Here is a 22,279-nt window from a genome sequence, read left to right as displayed (position 1 = left end):
TTAGCTTTTTTGGATATGGAATGAATACCACTTTGAACACTTGGGCTTGTGTTCTACAATTGCTTCCTTATTTTTGTCCATATATGTAGGTCCTGATATAGAAAATACTGTGTTTTCTGGTATATTAATAAACTATTTTAAACTAAGGGAACTGCAACTTATTTATTAGTACTTTGTCTCTATATCCTTAAGAATTTTGTAATGTAGAAAAAAGATACGTAACTTTTTGTCATCTAATATTTGATATTAAATGGATAATCTGTATGATTCAGGGATGTACTTTGAATCTAAAGTCAGGCTTCACACATCTGAAGGCTGCTACCGACTTCATATTCATGAAATTAAACAGCAAAAATCCCTTCCGAGATGGCCAACTTCTGAAGTTCTTTTTATAAGTAATCTTGCTGAGTATGTAAAGCATGTATTTATCCTGCTCATGTAATGTCATTGTTCCATCATTGTTCTGCTTTTATGAATACAGAAAAATTGTCAAACAAGCAACGAAATAAGTTTTGATCCTAAACTTATCCACATTTGCTGTTTAGTACTTCATTTTTAGATCTTCTGTATCAGATGATTGTTTCTTTTCTCAGGCATCCCTCCTGTAACTCGAAAATACTCTTGTACTTTAATAAAGTAGGAAAATAATTTGTAGACAAGTTTTGTATTAACTTCAAATAGAAGCTGTTAATTATTTATTTTCCAAGGAAATATCAGAAGCAAGAGATTCTAATGCTTAGGGGCTCTGGCTTCTTGGAATAGCAGATTTTCATAAATAAGGGAAAGGGGGGGAATTAATAATTTGCAAGATTGCCTTTCATTCCTCTGTGCCATTTCTCTACGCCAGTTGGTTTATGAACAGTTACCCTTCATTATTTATCATAATTCCTCTTATTTAGTAAAACAACTTTGTAAGTATCAGGCCTCCCACAAAGGTTTTCATGTCCTCTATGAGGAAATTCAATTGTAGGAAGCTCACATAATGGGCCACGGCCTCACATCATTTAGGTTCTTTTGTAAGACTAAGGCATTTTTTGTTTCCAAGGGAGTTTTCAGCAAAAAAAAAACCAAACAAAAAAGAATAGCAAATAGAACTGCAGAAAAGATTGAGAGTTCATATTATTGGAGAACTGTTTTGAGGAATAAAATCTCGCAGACATGGTAAAGAAGCATTTGATGGACACCAATACCATTTTCTACTCTTTGCTATTTTTTTGCTATTTCTCATGTTAATTTAATGTCCTGCCACAGAGAATACTCTTCCAGTAGTACTTAAATAACTCCCAAGTGTCCTGAAGAGGAGCATCCCGTTATGTTTCCTGCTGTTACGGGAAAGAAAGAGCTGACTGCCTCTGACTTTACACTGACTGGCTGTTGTTCCTGGAAGCAGTGGCCGTTCTGCGTTCCTGTTATTTTCCTGAAGCAACAAGAAGAGCTGTGGGCACTGTGATCTTCCAGAGCACCCAAGCTATTGCTCGCCCATAATTTCAGGATTTAGTCATTTTGGTTAACGGGAAAATGTGAGCCTCGTTTTTCTAGAAGTTGTGAAAGTCAAAGTTAAAAAGAGTACAAGTAAAATTTGAATTTAATTTATTGATATTTAAGAAGCTTTAAAAATCAGTATCTAACTTTAAAAAATTAGTATTCTAACTTTTACCAAGACTGGATTTCTTCTGGGGTATTTTAACAAGTCAATATTTTACGAAGTCTAAGTATAAAAGGCTTCCATATACAAAAGTACAGTGGCATTTCATTGAAAAACATGGAATATTTAAGGATTTCTGTCGAATATTTTCATGCAGGAAGCATTATACTTCCTGTGAGCTTCAGTAGTGATTCTTTAAACTTTCTGTTTACTTCTATGAGACGCTTGGATGCAGTCCAGTAGAAGACTGAATTATTTTAGTATTGTCTGCATAGCGTTCAGCTTTTATAAGTCAGGAGAGAAACTGCATTTCAAATTTGTTGTTAACAGGACAAGTGTGGAAGGCTCATGGTTTGGTTTTACGTGGAATTAATTCACAGCAGGGTAGGAGCAGCGAATTTGCAGGCACATGGCATTAGCTGGAGATGTTATACTGAACTCCTTTTTTTTTATGCTTCCCTTCCTTTGCCCCCAGAGATCTCAGTCATACAGCAGATCTGGCATAACAGTTCAGGTGAGCGCTGCTCAGTATTCTTTGGTGCAAAGTATCATGGCACAAATTAACCTGCGCTGAAACTGGTGTTCTTTGAGTTGACAAAGGAACACTTAGATGTTCTGGCAACTCCGTTGAAGAGATTGTAACTTCCAGCTGAGGATCAGTGACAAGTAGTTTGAGGGAAACAGCATTTTAAGCTTCTCCACCTAATTACTAGGTGCAGGAGTTTACTCTGTGAATAAAGACTAAAAGGCAATTTATTTGAGGAGTGAGAGAAAGAGAAAAGCAACAAAACATTCTCATCCAAAATATTCTCTCCAATCTTATCCTGTCAAGAAAGTGTGAAACGGAAATACCAACCAGTTACCATTTCATAGTATAATTGCAGGGAAATTAATAGGAATTTTCAAATTGATTTGCAAGATAAGGTTTAATGGTAGGGCTGAAATACTTCAGCTGAGTCATCTGTAAAGCAAACACTTCTGTTATTTGGGGTTAGAAGTACAAACTGCAGAACAATACCTGAACTTGTGTGCAGTAACTTCTCAGTGTATCTATTTGTGTGTTGTAACAAAGAATCCTCTTTCTGGGACATCATATGGTAGTCTTCTGGACTGTCCCAACTTTAAGGTTTCCCTTTTTCTTTTGACCAGCTGTTTTCAAGCTGACAGCCATGCACAGTACTGAATTATTAACAAAATGTCTTTGAGTTTCTCATTAGTCTGCATCTGCTTCTGGATAATTAGCAAATACATGCTCTGCATTGATTGTGTAAGCTAATTGCAATGAATTATCATGCCTTTTCTCTGGAGGCCAACTGTTGCTCAGCTTTCTAAAAGCAGCAAAAGCTACCTTTTCATTGGTTCTACTTTTCAAAGACAGTTCTGGTAGACTAACGGCAACCACTGGTGTATAGTGCAGGTCTGTCAGGTGAGCAATTGGACTGCTCACACAAATAAGGATTGGGAAGCAGATTGTCATAGTCTTAAAAGCTCCCGAAGAATACTTGTTTGTGTACACTTCACCTGTACTTGAATCTGGAAAGCTTCTCTGTGTCAAGCTGCTGTATGCTTAGGCAGGATGGTGGCTGGGGGAGGAAAAATGTGACACAGATGAGTCTCTTGTTTGGGAGCTAGAGGAAGAAGGTTGATGACTAGGTGTTGTTTAGCTGGATGGCCGTGGAGGAAGAATGACAAAAGTAGTAGGCATCATGGCACAGCTGAAGTACTTGTCAGAACAATATGCTGCTCACACACTGTACCGCACTTTCACAAGCCTGTGTCTGAGAGCCAGGAGGTGGCAAAGAGAGGGAAGGACAGGCTGTCTGCTGCTGACAGCAGGAGGGTGGATGGGGATGATGCTATGTGCTGCCTTCCAACCTGCTATTTCAGAGCCAGAGGGTGGGAATGGAGTGCACATGCAGATACCGTCAAAAAAAAACAGTACTGCAAGAGCAAAGCTTTCTGCATGCTGAATTAGTTATTTTCCAGCACTGGTAAGCAAGCCATTTTAACTGTTAGAGATGGAGGATCTCACCGTCACAAGCCATGCAGTCCTAGTTGTTTGAAGGTATCCATAGGAGGAGAAGTTCCTTGCTTCTGCATTTTACAGTGCCAGCAGTTCTGGCCCATTTCACCTGGTTCTGTGACTATGCCAGGGTGGAGGGACCTGTGCCCTGGGAAAGGAGGGTAGGGAAAAGACAGGGAGATGGACCTAAAAACAAAACAGCGGCAATGAGCTAAGGGGGAAAACTAATTTACCAAATATGATACCAGAATGTGAGATAGCACAATACAATACAATGTAATTGGAATTGAGGCTAATGATTGAGGCTACTAGGTTTTGATGGACAGTAAGTTACTGTTGTGCATCCACAGGTGAGAGCTTGGTTACACTCCTGTAATAAAATGTGTGTGCAATTGGATGGATCCCATACAGACCATTGACTGTCCTTTACCACTTTGTAGGGCTGCTTCAGCAATTTATTTCGGTTGTAAATCACATTGGATCATGTGTGTGCACACGCTCTGTCCTCTGCATTGCTCCTCAGTTTTGCCCCATGTTGCTAATTGACATCTGCTTCTCAGAGCAAGTAAGACTCAGAGAGAAAAAAGAGTTCTGGGACAATTAACGTTTTTAAGAAGAAGACAAGAATGTAAAACCATATTAGAAGAAGTTAGTCCAAATAAATCAATGCTGCATGAGAACAATGATATTCAGGAACCAAAGCTTTAAGGTATTCAAGGTTGGATGAGAATGACAGCTTCCTGTGGGACCACTACAGGACTTGGGGGCACGGTAATTACTATGAAGTTCCAAAAAAAAAAATCCAAATAGTGGATGTTGAATACTGCTAGAGGGGATGCAGGCGGTACTCAGAACTGAATGAAGTCTACATCACACTTAACCTAATTATATGGTTTAGATGAACTTAATGCACCAAGGGTTTGTGGTTTTTTTGACATCTAGAAGAGTCACGTGTGTACTTCTTATCTTACACTTACCTTATACTTCCTACTCTTATCTTCCACTCCTTCATTATGAAGCACTGGTAACACATGTTCTTGACATAGCTTAATGACTTCTAAACAAATTCTTAATCCTCTGTGCACTTAACCGATTTTGAGCTGCAAATTTTATACTAAGGAATCAAGTGAAATTTCACATATTCTCTGTGTGTTCATCCACATCAATTTTTCCCACTTTTTTGAGATCTCTATTTTTTTTCTCTCCTAACAGTACAGAGTAGGTTACTGTCCATAGAATTAAGAATTTTCTTGAGACAGCTGGTAGAGACAAAAGTAGAGGGAAGAGAGTAGTGGGAAGACTTGAGAACAGCAAATGGAAAACAGTTTGGATTGAAGTAAAAAACTGGAACAGAAAATAAAGTGTATTCTAAAAGATAGAGCTAGATAGAGTAATATACAAGTTGTATACGTGCACACTAGAAGTGTATGTGTTTAGTATAGCGTATAGGTGGTGTGTGCAGTGTGTTCTGTAGAAGTACACAGAAGTGTAGCGTAAGGTAGAAGTGAAGACTGGCTGTCTACAGAGGTTGTGGAATCCTGCGGAAGAGCCGAAAGCCCTGCTGGGCACAGTGCTGAGCTGCCTGCTCCGGCTGGCCGTGCTGGAGCACGGGCGTTGAACTAAAGGGTCTCAAGATGTCAGCTGTTCTGTGACTGGGCTCTTCCTTAGGTTTTAGTAGTCCGTGGAACATGCAGTGTGAATATTCTACTAAATAATCCTTCCTAAGAACACACAGAATGTTGTAATTAAAACATAGCTGTTTGTGTTTATTTTTGTGTGTATGTTTTCAGAAATGGCATCAATAGAAAAAACAAATGTCTCTGTGACCCTAATAAAATTTGAATGTTGTCTGTTTGGAGAGAGCAAAATGAGTAGGTGCTGATTTCCCAGTAAGTCTGTCTTTGTCATTGGTAGTGCCAGTTCCCACAATCCTAACATTCCCAGGGCATCAGTCAGTGTCTACAAGGAACAATTTGCAAATGTTAAAGCATGTGAAAAGACGTACAGGCCAAAACTCAGAGCTCTCTAGGGACTGTGACCCCTCAGATGGAATATATTTTCACAGGCTACATGAAAGAATTCCAGCAGGGTCATTCCATTTGGTAAACTTCTAAACAAACGTTCTGTCATTTTAGTTTGATTTATAGATTTTCTTTTTAATTATCTGCTTATTGTGAAGAGATTAAGATGAGAGACGTGACCTTTGACGGACTCAATTTAAGGCATCTGGTATATATGAAGAAATTCTGATACAGGGATTGGCAATTGACTGATTACAGAAGATAGGGAAAGTATGTTTACTTTTAAAGAGATCTCCTGATCAAACTGCCTGACTCTGGCATCTTTTTTTCCTGGAATTCCGTGTGGATAACTACATGCATAGCTAGAAATTAATGTTAATTTTAACTTCCAGTGTGTAATTATTATGAATTGCTAGAATTAAATCCTAGCTGCCTGTGTTATTCTTGAAATGTTAGTGTGTGGTACAGCTGCTACAAGTAGTGTCGTACAAAGAAAACTGGTGATGTACAGTAGTTACTATGTGAGCCCTTTGCAAATCACAGGTGGCATTCTCCTGGTGAATGCCCGAATATTGTCATTTAAAATGATATATTTGTGTATGTATGTATGTATGTATGTATGCAGTTGAATGCATATTTTTTGCTTATATACCTTTACATTTTTATTTCTTTAGGTATATATATGGGTAAGGTAGAATGGTAGTATGTCTTTCATTTACGCTGTGAACAGTGCCAGCGTGTGTCGTCTCCTGTTTGGCATTCACTGGGAAAAGAGAAGTAGGACATGCAGACTTACAAATTTGAAATGACCTTGAAAAAGCTTGTCTTTTTTTTTATGGCAAGAGCAACTGAGGGAAGTGGTGACCCTAATTTGGATTTTGGTTGCTGTTACCACAGTAGGGTAAGATATTAGCAGTATTCCAAAAATTCCCAATTTTTTCATTTGACTTTTTGGAGAAAATAGAAGGAAACATTTGATGTTTTACGACCAAAAGAATGTGAAGACAAAAAGCTCAGTTAGAATCTTAAGGCTGTATTTAAGATGAGCCTAAATTCACCTCTGTTTGATGAATGTCGTATGTGTGCAAAGCAAAGAACTTACGCACTGGTATAAAAAAAAAGTCTTGCTTTGTTTCTACCTAACAAAGCAGGATAAAAATCTGTTCTAAGTTGGAATTTTGTAAAAACAAACAGAGAAACCCTCAGTTACAGCTCAAGTTAACACATTTTTTCAGAGAAGTATAACAGGTATTGTTTACATGAATATTTTGGTCTGTGTACTCAGAGCACCGTTTTACTGTTTGAAGAAGTCACTGCACAGATGAAGTTATCCTAAGACAGTGTGAAGAACCCAGAAATTTAGAAGTGTCCATAAATGCAGGTTGTGTCTTCCTGCGCCCGGCGGAGGTGAGGCTGCCAGGTGGGGCCGGCGGCCCTCAGCACGGGATGGCGGGTTGAGGCGATGAGCCGCGGTGTGGCACGGAGTGATGGCAGCGTGCAGGGAGATCCTAAGGGGCAAAGCCATGTTTCCCTATTGCATAGTTCTAAAGTTCTACAGCAGGCGTCTGTTGTTGCATGTAGGCTTGTTCCTACCTGATGCCAAGAGAGCGAAACAGTTTTTCTGAGGGGAGATGTCCTTTATAATTTCAGGGTGAAGGATTTAAAATACCAGGGAGGGATGTGGAAAGTTTCTATAACGACAGGGGATTCAGGCCAAAGGGAAGGGAATGTGCACCTTCTGGAGTTAACTTCGATGTGCAGCAGCTACTTAAAATTGCATATAGCTTATTTCTTCGAAGTACAAAATATATGCAATAATCTTCTTTTGCCTTATGGCGTGTGGCAGATCATTTGAGGGGGATCCCTTTCCCCAAAACCTTCCTGATTGACACTGAAGCTGATGACTCACCTAAGATGAATGTAAAGTGCTGGAGAGAATGGCAGATCAGGAGCCGTGGGAGGAAACGCTCCTGAAACTGCTGGGGATAACAAGAATTGTAATTAATGCAAAAAGTAAAATAATAGAATGCTCATTTCTCAGATAATGACAACAAGGAGTAGAAGCTCTCCTGTACAGCAAGGAAACGCGTGGAAGCCATGAAATGCTCTTCTCACTTATTTCTGCTAGTTAAAGCCTCTGGAGCAGGGCTGGGGCTGGGAATGTTCCTCGACATTTTTTTCAATTGCCAACAGGCAGCTCTGTTGCCTGACGAAAATTAGTAAGTAATGAATGTGCCAGTTGGGCAAAGACAAAGTATTGCTGCTGCCTGCAGCAGTGTGAGGAGCTGTGGGGGAAAGGGGTGGAAAGGGGAGAGTCCTCAGCGGTAGTTTGTCTTAGATATCAGCAAATGCTGCTCCTTCAGCAACTGCTGGATTTATTTTTAACTGCTTGACTCATTCTTTGTCAGATGATTGACCGTCAAGCTGCATACTGAAACGCGACTGTGCAGAAGAAGCAAGCACAGCTAAAGGAGAAGGGGGAGGAGTGGTTTTCTGGGAAAAGAGGCGGGATTTGAGAGTTCGGCTTCACGGGCTCTGTGCTGTCATTTGAGTGAGTTACAGGCTCCAAAGCAGACTGAGCGTCTCACAGGTCAACACAGACAGTGAAGGATGATGGCTGCTTTTGGCTGCAAAGAGATGTGACTGCTCAGTTCTTAGGAGAAAGAAACTGAAGCAGTGTTCGGGACAGCAGTGCACTGCTTGGTGACAAATTAATATTTTTTTCCTGTGCTGGATGTTGCCAGTCTAAAGGATTCTCACCATGATCGATAGCTGCAAGAAGCAGCAACAGGGCTTTTCTGAGATTTTACCTGCTGGAGATGTTAAGCCACTGAAGGAGAAGGAATGCCTTGAGGTGAACAGCCAGAGAAGTCTCAAGGAAGGTCAGTCTCTTACTGATTGGGGGACAGAAAATTCAGAAGAACCGTGCATTCTCATTTCACAAGTATTTCTGGGGTCATACTGTATGTCGAGGAGTATCTTTGCACAACAAATTAGGTATTGTTTTCCCTCTAAAAGCTGAATTCAGAATTTAGTTGTTAAATAATGATCATCATAGCTTGACAGAAATTGTACCGTGAAGAAAAATGAGCGATCGCTCTCTTCAGAGTAATATGTAGTTCTGAATTCATGAAGAACTCTGAGATTTTCTGTAAATGTTGCACAAAACCCTCCAAAATGTCACTGAAATGAATATAATGAAATGGATATCATGAAATTTGACACTACTGATAACAAAAACCCACAGACTGTTAGTTCTGTATGTGCATTGCCACTGGTATTGCCAACACTGGTTTCCTCAGCTACTGTCTTTTTCTAGAATACCCTTCTTTTCCCCATTCTTGAATTAGATTACAGCCTGCTTTCCAGATGTCTGCTTTTGAAATTAATTCATATCTCCTTAAATGATTGTTATTACACTGTACATTAAATTAACACAACCCATAAGCATCGGTCTGTAAAATACGAATAGCTTGAGGATATTTGGAGCTTTATTCAAAGCTAACAAATGCTGCTATACGGAATTAATTTCAAGTAGTATTTGCTGGGCTGTGGCTACAGCACTGCTGAGGCATGGAAGCTGTCTCATTCCTTCTAGCAGGAGATATTCTTGTAGCTGGCCTGCATTAAGGGGGACTGGGAAGAGACCGCCTGAGGTCAGCTGGCAGCCCTGCAAGCGCACTGAGCTGGTGCATGATAACTTTCCAGGCGCTTTGCAGTTCAAGACTCAGACTCAAACTTCGTAATCCATCAGAAACAAGTTCTATTTTGTAGCAGACAGAGCTCCTTCCTCCCTTTTAGAGCACTCAGCCGTGGCTTTTGCTCCATGTATCATTGGGTTCTCTGGTGATACAGAGATTTCTTCTTAGTTCATATGACATGATTTATTTCTTCCTTTCCCCTTCCCACATGAGAAGCCTTTCTCAGAATTTAAATGCTGGCTTTGCTTTTGTGTTTAATTTGGATCTTAATAACATTTGAAATAGCAAAAAGATATAAAGTTTCTTACAGAATTCAGTAACTGGCAGTTTTTTTGAACAAGGGAGAAAAGCCACCGTGTTACTAAGAAATAAGTTTGGGCTACAAAAAAATACTCATTTTTGCTTCCTTTCCTCCTGATGGAAAGACAGTGCTTGAAGAGAGAAGGCAAATAGTGGCTTCCTTCTCATAGTGTTTGCCTTGAGAACTCAAACAGTCCCACTCGAACCTGAGGGAATACAGGATTCCTTCTTCCAGCATTTCTTCTTTCTAAAGCTTAGCAAAACAAGCCATTTCTTTGTTATGTGTGTAGAACAAATTACTGAAAACATAGTAAATCTGTTATGCAGTGAAGACCTGCTATCTTCACCTTTTCAGTTTATGATATAAATATGTAGTTTAGGTATTTTTCAGATTTTCCCTTTCGTGTTCAGATACTTTTCAACACCATGTGTGAACGGTTAAAGCCAAAAAAAATTAAAATTTGTTTAGCAATCCACAATGAAGTATGTAGAAATCTGTGTAATTCAGAAGGTGACGTAGCCTTTGCTTCCTAATCTGTTTTCAGTAAGTTTGATAAATCTAAAAATGATAGAGTTCGCTTATTTCAGGAATAAATTCTATTGGGTGCAGTCTTTTTTTAACTTGCTTCTTTACAGGGAAGAAGAGCTTGGTGGAAACACAAATCCTAATGCTGACTTTAACAGATGAGTATTAAAGGCACAGGAAGGTTAGGTTACAAGGATTTTATTTTCTTCGCATAGGCTAATGACTATTCAGTAAAATGTATACTGTGGTATCCTATAGTTACTTATTATCAGTTCTGTGAAAATATTTCTTAGTTTTACACATTTTATCAAAATTGCCTTTGTATGAGCAAAGAACAAAAACAGTTTGTCCCTGGGGCTCACTGTGCAAAGGTAGCTAAGCAGCTTCTTCAGAAATTCCCGAAGCACTGTCATCTCATAGCAAGCGAACAGACTAGAACATCTAGAAAATTAAGTGAAAAGCCTTGGATGAAATAAGGGCATCTTGTGCATACAGTTAGTAAGAAAGAGTCCATGTGATCAACAGTGCGTATTTTAGGAATATGTTTTGGCTACGTTTGTAAACGAGCAGTGAATTTGGGCAGTTTTGCTTTGTACCCCGGGTTGTTCCAGTACAGAAATTACTGAGCTTGTTCAAGAATGTACAGCTGTGCAGGGAAGTTCTTGAAGGGATTATAAAATTGGTGGAAGAAATGAGGATGGTGCTATCTTTCATGTATTAATCCGAGCTTCAGAGTTACCAGTTGCCTGCCAGTTACTGTAAGGAAACAAAGCTGACCAGGAAAAATGTTTTTCCTCCCTCTCTCCCCTTAAAGCATAATTAATTTCCTGGGTTCATTGTGCTTTTTTATTTTATTGACTTGTGAGGAACTGCAAACTGGCAAGTCCTAGAAACAGCATACAGGGCAGAATGAGAGAAGCACAGGCACTGCTCAGGTGCTTGCTGGAAATATCTTCATGCTGTCTGGTTAATGAATTACCAGATTTAGGCAGGAGTGGTTACTTCCCTTCGTCCATGCAGTTAAATCAATACTGCACGAGAGCTGTTTATTTAGCACATTTCCTGCATGTTGAGTACCGGTCAAACTCTGGACTTTTACTGCTCTCCTGACGTGGCATAAATTCTTGAGGATTCTGCTGGCGTTTATTTAAAAAAAAGTTTTTATAGATAGTGTATATTTATGTAAGTATATTTTAAGTATTTATATATAGTGCCCCTCATCAGTGGCAGCTTATCGGTATGTTTCTTAAAACACTGATAAGGAAATGCTGAAAAATAGTATACTGTTTGTTATAGTTACTCAAAGGAAGCACTTCAAATGCAGTACACTGATCCTGTGAGGTTATTACTGTCCTTAACTTTGCCTACCATAAATGCTCTCTTTAATGACAGTGGGATAATTGCATGTCTTACAATTAAACCAACACACTACAGATTTTTCTGGTTCAGTATAGCACTTAAACAGAGAATAAGTGCATGGTAGTGCTATTGTAATAGCCACATGCTTGAATACCTTGATAAACCAAGGTCACAGTGTAGTAATTATATGTTATATGTTATCTATATGCAATTAGGGGATACATTGGCTATGCAGGAGCTGTAAGAAAATTTGCTATGCAACTCCAGTCACGCCAAGATTTTCCAAAGCTTTCAAAGAAAGTAAGGCCTAAGGCCTTTACACTGCTGCCAAAAAATAGGTGTCATCTCGTTCAGCCTTGTGCTGTTTGCTGCCATCTTCTTTCTCATGCTGGCATTAGTGATTATGCTGTTCTGGATTGAGCTGGATCAATGAGTTTGTGTCACTGAAGGCTATTTCAGTAATCTTGGATTTCCCAGGTCAGAGTACTGACCTGGAAGGCTACATCTTTGCTGGTGTTGCTGCAAGTGGAGCAGCTGTGGTTGGAGAGAGGAAGAGACCATTACCTCTTCATTGGCATTCTGCAGTCTAAGATCAGATTATGAAACCACACTGAAGCCGCTGTCTGTTCTGTTGCAGTGCTGGAGGTTTCTTTTCCTTTAACAAAGCATCCACAGTGCATGTATGCACTTCCAGTCTTTCTAAGGCAGTGACTTTGTTGTTGTCCACTGAGCAAGCCCCTACAGTTATGTTATTGTCTACATAGCAGAATTGACAGAATGCCATTGCTTCCAGCCCAGGTTGCACCAGCCATCTTAAATATATATCCACCTTCCTCATTTTAGGTTAACGTGTAATCTTGTGACCCAGATGATTGGCCTGCGTACACATTTTGTTTGCTGCCTCTGCTGCGCGTAGGAAGACTGTGTAGAACGGAGATATTAACTTCCCAAGGGGGCTTGGCTGGAAATTGTCTGTCATCAGTCAATGTATTACGCTCCAGACTTATCACAAAGCAAGTCTGTGGCTGATGGAGAGTTTGAACCCATTAGCCTCTTGACAGTGTGTTTCTGAGCTGATAGTAATAATGGAGGAAATACAAATCTGTTTTAAAGAAACATTAATAGACACTATTAAGGAGAGGGCTATTGCAGATTTAGAATATGTAATTACTGTTCATATACTTACCATGTGCAATTTTACAAAATGCTTTTGTTTTTTCAGATTTCATACCCAAGATGGGAGTCTGTGTTGGTGGTTTGTGTTTTTTTTAATTTGAAAGATTTTGAAGGAATTGTAAAAATACACGTTTTGCTTTTAACATATACATATATATTCATCCCAGCAGACCTTCCAGTAATTTTAGAGCCTCTGCATGTTCTGACTTGTTTCTAAGCAACGTGTTCCATAGCAATAGGAAAAGATACAGACTGTTCTGTTTCCTACTCGTTTAAGCTTCTCAACTGACACTGTTGTGCTTCATTTTCTTTGTTTTTAATGATCACACTTCACTATCCTTCTGATCCAGCTTTTCTCTTCCTACTTCCAGTATGATAATGTTGCTTCCAGAAACAACTATGTGTACAATATTGCTGCTTAAATCACAGTGCTGTAGGATTTCCCTCCAGAATTTGGAAAAGATGGTTTGAAACAGCCCTCAGTACTCTCTGCTGCCACCATTTATAAGACAGAATGGTGGTACAACTGAGTATCTGCTAAAATGAGTATGCGTAAGAGACAGTTTTACTTTTCCTACATTGTGTTGGATATATTCTTAGCAGAAAATTCACATACAAAATAATAGAAAAAAATGCATAAAAATCTGCAAGAAAAGGCAAGGGATATTTTGTAAAAATAGATTTTTGTTTTTTAAATGACACTTTGGCCTAGGTGGTGTCAGATTTCTTTAATGATTGATTAATTATTTCTATTTGAAAATTAAACTTATTCAACAGGTCGCATCATCTTCAGGCTGGGGGTCAGTACGACTGTTGATGCATTTTATCTTTAGCCTGCTGAACAAGTTAGAATCACTTCCAACAAACCACAGACAGCTAATATTCTCACAGCTCTTTCCTCACCATCCTTCTTTCTTAGGCATGCCATGTAAATGAAAAGAGCACTGCGTCATCGCATTCCTGAGTTTGGACACACAGAAATGAGTAAAGCTAGTTACTGTATTTGCTATCACCATAGATTGTTTGTGAAGGCCACCTGCCATCTGCTAAAACACTCTCCTACTTTACTGCCACCCTGCTGTTCACACACCTGCATTAATCCTGGTGCTGTAATGAGTCATAAATCACTTCTGATGGAGGACTGTATTTTGCAGTGCAGCAGATAGAACTGTCTTCTGCAGCAGTGCCTCCCTGCAACTAGAACGTGCTGTTAACATCTACTGCTCTGTGCATCAAGCCCAGTATGTCAGAGACTGCCTGTGTAAAGGCTGTTTCAAGGGAGGCTGTTTTCAATAGAGGCTTTCTGTGTAATAGATTTTAATTTAAAGGAAACAACCGTGTTTCCAGCACTGTCTGTTTCCATGGCAGCCAACCTAGCAGCCCGCACCGGAGTTCCTACCGCTCTTGGAAATTTCCAAGGCAGAATGCTGGAATGTTGGAGATGGCATTATCCCATTTTTTCTTGCAGTTTTAACACAAATAGCTCATTTCCACTGGAGGAAGTAGTGGGTTGATTACATAAAGAACTTTTTTTTTTTAAATCAGGACATTATTCTTCTTGCTGTCAGTTGAAATAACTGTATGCTGATTAATGAACACCTCAGTGATTCAGTCTGTTGCATTTCTATCCTTGTTAAATGTCAACTATTTGAATACTTTCATAGCACCTTCTCTAAAAAGACAGCACTTCAACTTGAATTGAAAATAACAGGATATAAAACGGTTTTAGATGAGGAACCAGTGCTAGAATTACTGCACACAGAACGTGTTCTGGTTTTTTTTCAAGACAAGGAGCAGTGGTGAAAGCTTGCCAGTCATGCAGATAGCATTGTTCCTGCCAGGCAACTATTTATTTTTGGCCTCCTTGCATTCCAGTTCTTGGGATTATAGAGTACTACTTTGAGACACCTCTTCCATAGGATACAAATTACACATTTGTAACAAAGCGAACACAGGATACAAATTACACATTTGTAACAAAGCCAAGGCTAAAAATCACTTGCTCAACTTTGCTAGTAACTGTACTCTAAGTCATTTAATAGCACACTTTATTTTTACTTATTCAGAAAGTAATTGGGGAAAACATGGAAATCGTGGAATCTCTTAGCCTGGTGCTGAAGTGTTAAACTTAATATCATGCACTGACTTGAAAATAAAAAAGAATACAGGCTCCACCAGGTCAGAACAGGAGTCTGACTGGCCTCTGCATGGTTTTTATTCAGAAGCAGTTGGAAGACAGTTCTTTGGAGTGGCAGCGGTGTGAAGGGGACATTCCTGGCAGATAATTTGAAGTGCAAAATGCTTGTGTTTTAGCAACTGCATTTGCTCAGTGGTGTTAACAAAGCCCTTCTTTTGTACATAGATCTGTAAATATAAGAAATAATACTAGTAAAGTTTGCAGTGTATCAACATATTTAAATCTTTGTCAGTTCTGGGCCTTAAATTTGGAGATCCACCTTCTATGAGTGTGGATGTTATGTATGTTAACTACCTGATTTTAAAAGCATAAGAGTGAGAAGCAATCAGGCAACAAGCTGCATAGATTCACTCAGAAAAGAGCAGTCTGTTCAGCACCACGTTGAGTAAGGTGCACCCGGAGGAACTTCGCTTCAAAGCACCTTATTTCTCTTGAATTCTCCCTTCCCTGGGTTTCATCATTTTGTCTGGAGACGGTTATTAAAAAAAAAAGAACAAAAAAAAAAAAAAGAAAAAAAGAGAGATATATATAGACAGAGAACAAATAATACAGTGTAATCAATTAGTATAATGCCTCGATAGATTTCAGATTATTTATAATATCTGTCTTCTGTTCTTATCCATCTTCCTGTCTTATTAGATTTACTTTATATGTTACTGACTGCTGCAGAAATCTTTTCCTGAGTGGGTTTCTGCTTCTATATATAATCAGTAAAGTCAGTTTTAGATTTATTTAAATTAGATTTAAATTAACTTAAAAACTACTGTATAGTTTCTCCCTGAAATAAATTTGCAATTCTTTGCTAAAATTGCAACTTGAGCTCCAGTCTCATATATTTCATTCTTGTCTTTGAATATGATTTCATCACATCTCCCTTATTAAAACCTTTTCATTTAGTTTCCATGACTCCCATCTTCCATATCTTTCTGATTGATGCAGCTTTCTGTGAGTCCCCATTTCCTTTCTAGCTTTTTGTAAAATAAATTCTTAGTTCCCTTCCTTCATACCCACTACAGGTCCACCTTCAATGTAATGATACAATTCTGTATATCATGTATATCTGCTGAGTTGTAGGGCCAAGTCTCTGTGACTGCAGTGACATAATAAAGGTCCTTCCTGCCGGTATCGTGACACGCAGGCTCTGCGAGCTGACTTTTGTGCAGATGGACCCATCCAACTCATGTACCACAGGTTGCCATCTCCTCCTTAGAAACATCTCAGCTTCTTTATTTCCGTCTCCATGTGACTAAAGGCATCTTAAACCTTTCTGTCTTTCCGTGATGTATAAATACTACATTTTTTTCCTGGTTTGTTTGCTTTGCAAAAGCAAAAACAATTTCAGCTTTTCATCTCTTAGAACTAGCATACTACTTTTCAGTTTGCAGCATCTTCTGTTAGACACTCTATTTTCTTTAGTCACACATTTAAGTGCTCAACCATTAAACGGCAACAGCAAAAACTGGATGCCAAACTTTTTTTTCCTTCTTAATTTTTCCTACAACTTTATTTACCCTCCTCACTTTCATCAAATCAGAATCACCAATGACTACCTTCTGGTTGCATCTTCGTGTTATCTTTTCTTCAGTGTTCTCCCTTCAATGCTTCCCTATTAGTCATGCTACAGGCTGTCCTTCCCTGGCTATGTAACGTGTAAGTTCTTGATATTTACTTAGTAAGTGAATGTTCTGTGTCATTTATATCTCTTTTTTTCTGTGCTCCAGTAGAGATACACATGGCTTAATTTCAGAAGCACCGTATCTAATTTGCTTTGTGATGTCCAGCGTAGTTTGACTGATGATGGGTAGACATGAAGTGTTATGAGACACAATAAGTATTTGTTACACGTTTTTGCTAAGATATGCTAAAACTTCACATGTATGCACATACATTTTATGTTCAGCTACACACCTACTGCTTTTCTCATCCTTCTGCTGCAGTACATTACATACTGTCTTCTCAAACTTGTACACTGCTGAGGATACAGATGAGTTTTTACTCATTCCCACAAAGCTTAAGCCAAGAATCTGATCATGACTGAAGCCACAAATCATGGATAGAATACACTCATAAATTATATAGCAGTGTTTCCCATCATCTAAATTTGGAATTAATTTTTGTTAAAGAATTCGTTTAAACTGTTTGGAAAACAAGAGGTAAGATACCTACATACTTAGATTTATTTTTTGCCGAATAGATTTGCTTTGTCCTCTGCCATTTCCTTTATCAGTTCCACCAATCACACTCATGGCCAAGCAACATTCATTTCAAGAATTGACAGAAATTCTGTCAACCACAAATACAAATAACACATCCTGGGGTATATGTGTTTGCACCATTGATGCTTAGGTGGTGTAGGGCTGTGCTTTTGTTTGTTTGCTTGTTTGTTTTCCAGAGGAGTCTCAGCAGTGGCATACACCTCGGGCAAACAACGCATACTTTGGAGAGATACAGAGGAATACAGAGTAGAAGTATTGAAGCAGTTATTTAGCTTGCCTGTGTTGCCAAACTGCAGTGTGAGGCCTTTCTGATTTTTTTTCCCCCACAAACTTGCCAATGAAAAATGAAAATGCAATAACCATTAAATGCTGAGGTGGTAGGACGTGTTTAGGCTGCCCAGTCCAACCAGGTGACGTAGCAGTAAGCATCTGTGTTAGTGCAGTAGAATGCCAAATGCCAAACAGAAGTTTGCTCCCTTTCATATGAAGATGGAAAAATCTTTGTCTGAGAATCATGTCAGTGACTGGATGTGGGAAGGCAGCTCTAGGTCTGCTGCTGTTCCATGTTCTCACATGTCTGTTCTTTGTAATTCCTGTGTAACAACACAAATTCTTGTGTAACAATATTGTAAACTCTGAATAGAACTGCTGTGGCACAGCCCTGAAATGTTTGTATTTAAATTCGCGGTGTTTGAGTCACATAAGAAAATAATGTCCTTGTTGTCAGCATTTGCCTCGCTATTCCCGGTAGCAGTGCTTAAGCCAGAGGAGTATCCTTCCTGTACTGCAGAACAGGAAATAAGCTGGTTCCTTTTACATTCTGAAAACAATGAAGTTTGTCCTTTGCCTAACTTTTAGAAATTACATCCATTTTGATGGTCTGGACAATGTGTTACTTTGTTTTGCTTCCTTGTGAAATACAATGGAAACAGCATGTCACAATCATACATCCATAATAAACTATTAAAGCAAAATTTGAGAATGTAAGTATTACAAATTTAGTGTATTTTTTCTTGAGTGAGCATCCTGACCATCGCTCAAATAAAAGATGAAATTTCACATTAGGTTAACAGCTATACACATCTAAGAAATAGTGAAGCACTATGATAAAACGATACAAGCATAAGGGAAAATTAACTGTTAAAAAACCTATTTTTTTTTCTGGAGGGGAAGTATGAGTTTTTTATGATACATGTTTGAAGCAGTCCTTTTATCAGATGTGACCAATTAACAGCAAAATCCATTGCAAATAAGGATTTAGATTGCTGCAAATTATGTTCCTAGCAGTTGATCCTTAATGGTGCCTGTCCTAGAGGTTAGTCAGGTCCAAATGTATATAGCAAAAATATTTCTAAAGTTGAATACTTGGTATCTTTGAAAGTTTGTCTTGAACTTTTAAGGGGGATATTATGCTTACATTTGAATGGTTGTGTTCTTTTGTCAGTACTTCAGCTGAGGCTACAACAAAGACGGACACGTGAACAGCTGGTGGACCAGGGCATCATGCCACGTAAGACTTGCTTTACTTCTAGTAATTTTTATTACTGTAATGTATTAAGTATGAACTCATATATAAAATAATGAAGATCAGGATTTCTCTAAGATCATTAAAAATAACTATCATTTGAAAGGACCAGTGGAATCCTTACGGTTACCTAAATGAGTGGGAAGTAAATTCATCATGCTTACCTAATGTTACAGTTACAATAGCCACTGTGATGAAACTGCAAACTTTTCACATGAGTAGACAGTGATAGGACAAAGGGAAACAGTTTTAAAGTAAAGAAGGAGAGATTTAGATGGGATGTCAGATGGAAGTTCTTTACAGAGAGAGCGGTGAGGTGCTGGAACAGGCTGCCCAGAGAGGCTGTGAGAGCTCCGTCCCTGGAGATCTTCAAGGCCAGGTTGGATGGGGCCCTGGGCAACCTGGTCTGGTGCTTGACCTAACTGTTGGCAGCCTGCCTGTGGCGGCAGGATTAGAACTTGATGATCTTTGAGGTCTTTTCCAACCCAAGCCATTCTATGATTCTATCAAATAAATCAAATTTTATAAATGACTGAACACCAATATCAAAGCCAGCAGTATTTTAAGTATTTCAGTATTTTAAGGATGATAAGTGTTGCCAGACCAAACCAAAGGACACGCAGAAATTATAACTAGGGCATCAACAGGCAAGTCTTCTGTGTTAAATCTTGCATGATGATGGCTGTGATGTTACAGGACATGACTTTGGCTAGGCATTGTGCATCAAAAGCTTTTGTGCTTAGCTTCTTCCCATCACTGCATACGAATACATTTCCAGGAATATACGAGGAGGCTTTGTTTATTCTGGGGTTGATTTTATTTTTCAGAAGGCTGCTGGTTTTTTTTTACTAGTTGCCAGAAGTTCCTGATCCATTTGTCATATCTGGCAAAGCACCCAAGCTGGTGTAAGAGTTTGGTATTCTTCTCTTCCAGATCGGATTATATACTGGTAGTGAATGCCTTTAGATGCCATCTTTTGAAGTGTTGAGATGCTGCTGATCAGCTGTAGTGCGAAGTGTCTTGCTAAGGCAGCAGTGTCCTCAAGATCATAAATTTATTTATAAATGCATAAATTTCTTTATGCTACCAGGATTCTGTAATGCTGAGCTCCCAACTCTGAGTACCTGCCATCCTTCCTTGAAAGCTGTGCAAGAAGTTAGTAAATCATGAAGTTACTAAATCATTTTTATCTCTAACTGTTCTACAATTGGAATCTAACTGCAGTTTGTAGTGTCTGAACTCCCAGCATTTTATTTTGAAAGCAAGTAATTGACATGCTTTATGCAAATGCGCTTTATTGCCAGAGTCTGTTTCCCTTTATTTGATTGATTATATGAATTTGATTTCAATGTGTTAGAGATGATGGTTGTTTCAGCAGCACTGTGACACCTGAAATCAATTTAGGAATCACAAGAGGATCCTCCTGAATAAAGAAATATAGTGTTCTAGAAATCAACTCCAGCTAACCCTTTCCTTTGATATATTTTGTTTGTATCACACTTGGGCTCCCAGTACTATGCTGATTGTTTTCTATTATGTCTTCTAACTGGCCTCAGAATGAGAGGTACACAAAAAAACATGGAAAATACACTAGTGGACAGTGGGGGTTGAGACTGGACTCCAGATAATAGCACCAAGCTGTAGGAGACTTTCCGCTGTGCAAAGTGATTTTTCTTGTGAAACATTAGTATATATATGTTACAAATAGCTCAGTGTGCACTGGTGAATTCTAGCTTTAAAAATTCTAACCTGAAAGCACAGTGTCTCAAAGCTAATCTCTTGCTGACAGTTTCCGAATACTCATCAGGCTTTGAATTGCCATCCTAAAGCATCTTTACCTTCTTAGGTCTATAGTGTTGATTTCTTTAGCAAGAGAATATGTTTCTTTTTGAGTTAAACCTGACAAAGGTTCTACATTGTGAAAAAGTCATTCAAGTTTTTGTTTTGTGGTATGTCATCTCTGTTAAATGTATGGCAAAATCCCTTCCTTTTAACAGTAAGTCTGTACTTGATATTATTTCTAGCTGACTAGCAGCTCTTCTCCTCTGTTTAGTGGCTAACGATGAGAACTTTTGTACACTCCAATGAGAATTATATCCTGTCATCCAATTTGTATTGCAGAATATATATTACTGTAAGTCATATTTCTATACTGCCTTAGTGTATGTATAATGTGCATACATTACCAGATGGATAGATGCACACTATATAGACAGCCAACCAAGTGCCATACTTGCAAGTTTTTCAAGTCTCACACGAGACGTAAGCAGAGCTTGGTTTCCATAATCACCTGCTTCATGGTGGAAGCTTGCTGGCATTCTCCTGTACAGGCAGAAGAGCTGTACCGAGGCTTGTCCTTTCTACCCCTGAATACTTCTCCTGTGGTCTGTCCAGAGATAAATTGTTCAGACAGTTTCACGTGATGATTGTTTCTTTCCTTCTCGCCTGGCTGTTTCACAAGGTTTAAGAACTCCTAGGCCTGTACACTTGCCACAGAGGCTCCTAGTAGAGGGAGTGGATATTCATCTGTCATCAGAGAAGTTATCTCCAGCTCTTCAATGTGAGAAGTCTTGCTTGCTCTTAAAACTGTACTTTATGGTATAGCAGGCGTGCACCTTCTCTTGTGACTAGCATAGCAATAGTGCTATCTTTTTTCACTGGGGTGACAAGAAGAATTCAGTCTGTCAGTGTGCACCATGATAAGGAGCATTGGATTTCAGAGACGTACCAGTTGGATTGGCCTCTTCTTTCTTCCGTTTTCAGTTCTGGTAAAAATAGTTTTCACACTCAGTAACCAAGGGGCAGCTGTCCACCAACATACACAAAGTACAGTAAGCTCATTCAGCTCATAAAGTTTAACTCATTGTGGAGCTTACCAAAGGAGTGATGAATCCTGAAAAATTCTTCCTATTTAAAGAAGTACATGAGGCCAGCATCCTGGGAGATCAAAGGAGACTGTAATAATTTCTAGCAATGAGTGGCAAGATCTCTGCTTTAATCAGGACTGTCTAGCTCTGAATGTAGAACGTGCTTGTCTTGTGCATTCCATCACAAAGGAGTACAGGGCTATACTCAGCAGTAGAACAGAGCTATTTTATACCCATCCAGTTTCTTCTGCTCTGATCAGGACAGAGAAATCTACAATTGCTTTGCACCCCAAATAATCCTTGACAAAGGATCAAAAGATTGACAGCCTCTGAAGAAAAGTGGGGACCTTCCTGTTGGTCTTCCTTCAGTTTCATCTAGAGAATTACCAGGCTTTGTTCTCCAGTTAAAAATTCAGTTTAGCACTTTCTTAGATTTTCCCCAAGTAACAGCCTCTGCTGTACCTTACAGTTAATAATTAAGTCATAAAAACCTACCAAACTGTATGCCCCTGTTTAAGATCAGGAACTGTGGTGAGACTTGAATCACAGTATGTGGTAGAATACATTAGAAAATAAGTACTTCTGGCTTCCCGCTCTCTTTCATCCTTGATGGTAGTTCTTCTGGTTGCTATTAATTCTGCTTCAAGAGAAGGAGAAATTTATAAATTTATGACTCATTGCAGTTAATGTCCTCCAGACTCTGTCCTAAGATAATGTTGGTGT

At 38.9% G+C, this 22,279-nt stretch overlaps 1 protein-coding gene and 1 long non-coding RNA gene across 16 annotated transcripts in view; one reads left to right on the top strand and one right to left on the bottom strand.

Annotated features, from left to right (window-relative positions):
* The window catches only part of LOC125700967 (uncharacterized), a 62,664-nt gene that overhangs the window by 7,778 nt on the left and 32,607 nt on the right, over positions 1-22,279 (bottom strand). Inside the window, exon 3 of one of the 6 annotated variants that reach the window (XR_007380112.1) lies at positions 3,678-3,854. The exons of 2 other annotated variants lie outside the window; for them this stretch is intronic. This is a non-coding gene — a long non-coding RNA (uncharacterized LOC125700967). Of the gene's footprint in view, positions 1-3,677; positions 3,855-8,577; positions 15,415-18,688; positions 22,197-22,279 lie in introns of those variants that run through there. 3 more of the 6 variants (XR_007380110.1, XR_007380109.1, XR_007380111.1) reach the window with 3 other exon arrangements.
* Positions 1-22,279, top strand: part of MRTFB (myocardin related transcription factor B) — a 68,823-nt gene that overhangs the window by 19,919 nt on the left and 26,625 nt on the right. For 9 of the 10 annotated variants that reach the window (XM_048962325.1, XM_048962327.1, XM_048962318.1 and 6 more), the window contains one exon: positions 18,609-18,674. In XM_048962325.1, the coding sequence (XP_048818282.1) occupies positions 18,609-18,674 (66 nt within the window). Of the gene's footprint in view, positions 1-8,091; positions 8,572-18,608; positions 18,675-22,279 lie in introns of those variants that run through there. The other variant, XM_048962326.1, reaches the window with a different exon arrangement.

Source organism: Lagopus muta, chromosome 15 (assembly GCF_023343835.1).
Source record: "Lagopus muta isolate bLagMut1 chromosome 15, bLagMut1 primary, whole genome shotgun sequence".
NCBI classification, from domain to species: domain Eukaryota; kingdom Metazoa; phylum Chordata; class Aves; order Galliformes; family Phasianidae; genus Lagopus; species Lagopus muta.
Note: the sequence above shows the minus strand (reverse complement) of the source record. Positions and strands in the feature narration are given on the sequence as shown.